This window comes from Dipteris shenzhenensis, chromosome 24, assembly GCF_047967505.1.
Source record: "Dipteris shenzhenensis isolate YYH24624 ecotype China chromosome 24, Dip_SZ_1.0, whole genome shotgun sequence".
In the NCBI taxonomy this organism is placed as follows: Eukaryota; Viridiplantae; Streptophyta; class Polypodiopsida; order Gleicheniales; family Dipteridaceae; genus Dipteris; species Dipteris shenzhenensis.
The window spans coordinates 19647558-19651692 of NC_141619.1; the positions used below are offsets into that span (position 1 = coordinate 19647558).

General features: G+C 47.2%; 1 protein-coding gene across 1 annotated transcript; it reads right to left on the reverse strand.

Annotated features, from left to right (window-relative positions):
- Positions 1-580: 580 nt before the first annotated feature.
- On the reverse strand, positions 581-3640 carry LOC147886336 (pentatricopeptide repeat-containing protein At1g03540-like). The gene is made up of 2 exons (XM_087395225.1): positions 2917-3640; positions 581-2829 (listed from the first exon to the last, which is right to left on the reverse strand). Exons 1-2 carry the CDS (start codon positions 3638-3640, stop codon positions 581-583), a joined length of 2973 nt encoding a protein of 990 aa, XP_087251351.1.
- Between the last annotated feature and the right edge of the window lie 495 nt (positions 3641-4135).

Sequence of the window (4135 nt, forward strand, 5' to 3'; positions counted from 1 at the left end):
ATTACTCCTATAGCTTTGTCAATTCGTTAGCTCCCACATGATCCTAGCTTCAGGTATGTTCAGGTCACTGTGCTACTGCAACAACAGCCCTTAAGACTTTTTCATGAGAGTGATTTTAGTTTGCAAGTTCTTGCCCAAGAGTTTGTTTACCATCAGAGTTAACCTTACGCAGGCCATCTTCTCTCTTTGACTTTACAACCCTAAAACTGCAGGTGACCTCCCCATTGACAGTGCTCAGGCTCCGCAACTCACACAACTTAGGTTCTTGAACAGCATTAAGAAGAGGGAGAGAGAACAACGAGGGACTCCACAAAACTGTTACTTTGTATTACATGCATGCACGTCTGATAGACTGCATGTTCATGTTGTTTTAATCTATCTTTTAGTAGTACTAATTGGCCTTGTAACAATGACCACAACCCTTGACCATATCACCAACTTCATGCGCCTACACTTTACCTCTGCAACCAGCTTGTATATGATCCTCTAGAGGACGTGACTTGTCATAACAAAAACTTCGTGCACTGAATGCAAACCGGTCAGACCAAATGTCGACCATTTCCTTTCCCACCTTCATCACCTACCCACTTATGTTAGCATAAATATTTTCTAGCAGAACATATGGTGAAGCACTCTTTGGACCTAACTCAAAAACAAAAGCAGCAGCCCGCTCAGCCCGCCCAAGATCACAGTGAATTCTGCATGACGAAAGCAAGCTCAACCATGCTGAACTGACATGTTCAAATGGCATGCTCATGGTCAAGTTCTCTGCGTCTTCCAAAAGTCCTCGGCGTCCAAAAAGATCAATCATGCATACATAATGCTCCACGGAAGGGGTAATACCGTGATCTCTGATCATAGAGGCAAAGTACTGCCTTCCATCGGCTACCAAACCTGTGTGACTACATGCATTGAGAACACTGATGAAAGTGATCTTGTCTGGCTTCACACCTGTGGTCTGCATTTGACCTAACAATTGTAGAGCCTCCTTGCCATACCCATTCTGGGCGCACACTGCAATCATGGCATTCCAGGAGACCACATCCCGCAGTGGCATCTCTTCAAACACAGCCCTTGAATCATCCAAGCTCCCACACTTGCCATACATAGTCACAAGGGCATTTCCCAAAACAAAATCTAACTGCCATTGGGTCCCAAAAATTGTAGCATGGATCTCTTGACCCTCTTCCAAGGCTGCCACACTGGCACACGCATTTAAAACACAGATGAAGGTGATTTTGTCTGGTGCAATGCTTTTGGCTTGCATTTGACCAAACAGTTGTATAGCCTCCTTGCCATTCCCATTCTGGGCACATGCTCCAATCATGGCATTCCAAGAGACCCTATCCCGTAGTGGCATCTCTGCAAACACAGCCCTCGAATCATCCAGGTTCCCACACTTGCCATACATATTGGCAAGGGCGTTCCCCATAACAACATTTGACTCCCATTCATTGCCAATAGTAGTAGCATGTATCGCTTGACCCTCTTCTAGTGCTGTCACACTGCCACATGCATCCAAAACACACACGAAGGTGATTATGTCTGGCTTCACGTCCCCTGCCTGCATTTTACCAAACAGTTGTAGGGCCTCCTTGCCATGGCTATTCTGGGAATATGCTGCGATCATGGCATTCCAGGAGATGACGTCCCGCAGTGCCATGTCTGCAAATACAGCCCTCGAATCATCCAGGCTCCTGCACTTGCCATACATGTGGATGAGGGCATTTTCTACAACATGCAATGCCAATCCGTTGCCAATAATAGTGGCATGTATCTCTCGACCCTCTTCTAGGGCTGCCATATTATCACACACATCCAAAACAGACATAAAGGTGATCTCATTTGGCTTGATGCCCGCGGCATGCATTTGACCAAGCAGTCGTAGAGTGTCCTTGCCATCCCCGTTCTCCACACATGCTGTGATCATGGCATTCCATGAGACCACATCCCGCCGCATCATCGCCGCAAACACAGTCCTCGAATCATCCAGGTTCCCACACTTGCCATACATATTGACGAGGGCATTCCCCACAAAAACATCCACCTCCAATCCATTGCCAAAAATAGTAGCATGTATCTCTTGGCCGTCTTCTAAGGCGGCCATGCTAGCACAAGCATCTAAACTGCAGATGAAGGTGATCTTGTTTGGCTGAATGCCTTCGGTTTGCATTTGACCAAACAGCTGTAGGGCCTCCTTGCAGTGCCCATTCTGGGTGCAAACTGTGATCATAGCACTCCAAGCGCATACATCCTGCAATGCCATCTCTGCAAACACCGACCTCGAATCATCCAGGCTATGACACTTACCATACATATCGATGAGGGCCGTCACCACCGTGACATCCACCTCCCATCCACTGCCAACAGACGTGGCATGGATTTCTCGACCTTCTTCTAGGGCTGCCACACTAGCACACACATTCAAAATGCTAATGAAGGTGATCTTGCTTGGCTTGATGCCCTCAGCCTGCATTTGACCAAAAAGTTGTAGAGCCTCCCTGTCGTGCCCGTTCTGGGCACAGGCTGCAATCATGGCATTCCAGGAGACCATAGTATGCAGTGGCATCCCTACAAACATGGCCCTTGAATCATCCAGGTTCCCACACTTGCCATACATATTCACAAGGGCTGTTCCTACAACAACATCCACTTCCCAACTGTTGCCAACAATAGTAGCATGGATCTCTTGACCCTCTTCCATGGCTGTCAAATTGCTGCACGAATCCAAAATGCAGATGAAGGTGATGTCATCTGGCTTCATGCCTTCAGCCTGCATTTGACCAAACAATTGCCATGCCTCCTTGGCGTGCAAGTTTTGGGCATATGCTGCAATCATGGCATTCCAGGAGACCACATCCCGCATTGGCATCTCTGCAAACACAGCCCTCGAATTATAGAGGCTCCCACACTTGCCATATGTAGAGACAAGGGCATTCCCTACAACAATATCAGACTCCAATCCAATGCCAACAATAGTAGAATGGATCTCTCGACTGTCTTCTAGGGCTGCCATACTGGCACAGGCGTTCAAAACACAGATGAAGGTAATAGTGTTTGGTTTGATGCCTTCAGCCTGCAACTGCCCAAACAGTTCTAGAACCTCCTCGCAGTGCCCATTTTGGACACATGAAGTGATCATGATATTCCAAGAGTATATATTCCGAGTGACTATGCTCTGAAACACGGCATGTGCATTCTCCAGGCTCCCACACTTGCTGTACATTTGGACGAGAAGGTTACTCAAAAATCTGTTGTACGCACACCCACGCAAGGTCATGTGTTGATGCACAAGTTTACCCTCAGGCAGGGCCTTGGCACCTGTGCAAAGTCTCAAAAGCAAGGCATAGGTGGCAGCATCTGTCTCTGGACTCAGCTGATCGAGGATCTGTTCGTTTAAGCTTTGCGAACAGGTATCTTCATTCCTCTCGAGGCCACTTTGATGGTGCCCATCTATTTTCATATCCTCATTCAAGTTTTCAGGAGAGCAATCAAGATTACTCTGCCCATCGAATGTACGTGTACAACAAGAGTCAGTGGTTTCTAGTTCACTTAGCATCCCTTCTGCAAGCTTGGCCCGGTTGCTCATGCGATGGTGGGTAGCCTTACCCCTCAAAAACTTGCTCTCATGCTTGTCCATTGCCCGAGAGCCCGTCTTCTCCCGGTAATTCCATGCTTGTCTTCTGTCCAAGAAGAAAGTACCCGAAGCCGACAATAAAGGAGAAGCGCGACAAGAGACTAGCGTCATAGATCATATGTTATTGCTTGAACTGGGCAGATCGATTTTGCTCTCCAATGTAGTAACCACCTGCCTGCGTAATTATGTCTTATCTCTGTCGTAGATTGTCGCCTCTCGCTTCTCTACAAATTCAAATTCCAGACTCCAAGGTTGTCTCTTATCTCCGTCGTAGATTGTCGACACCCCTCCTCTGGCTTCACTACAAATTCAAATTCCAGACTCCAAGGTTGTCTCTTATCTCCGTCGTAGATTGTCGACACTCCTCCTCTCGCTTCTCTACAAATTCAAATTCCAGACTCCAAGGTTGGGCAATTTGCTTCCCAATTTTTTGCTTCTGTCACTCTATTCTTCCCTCTACTGATCGTCATGCGAGTACTTCAAATCTAGTGTACACCC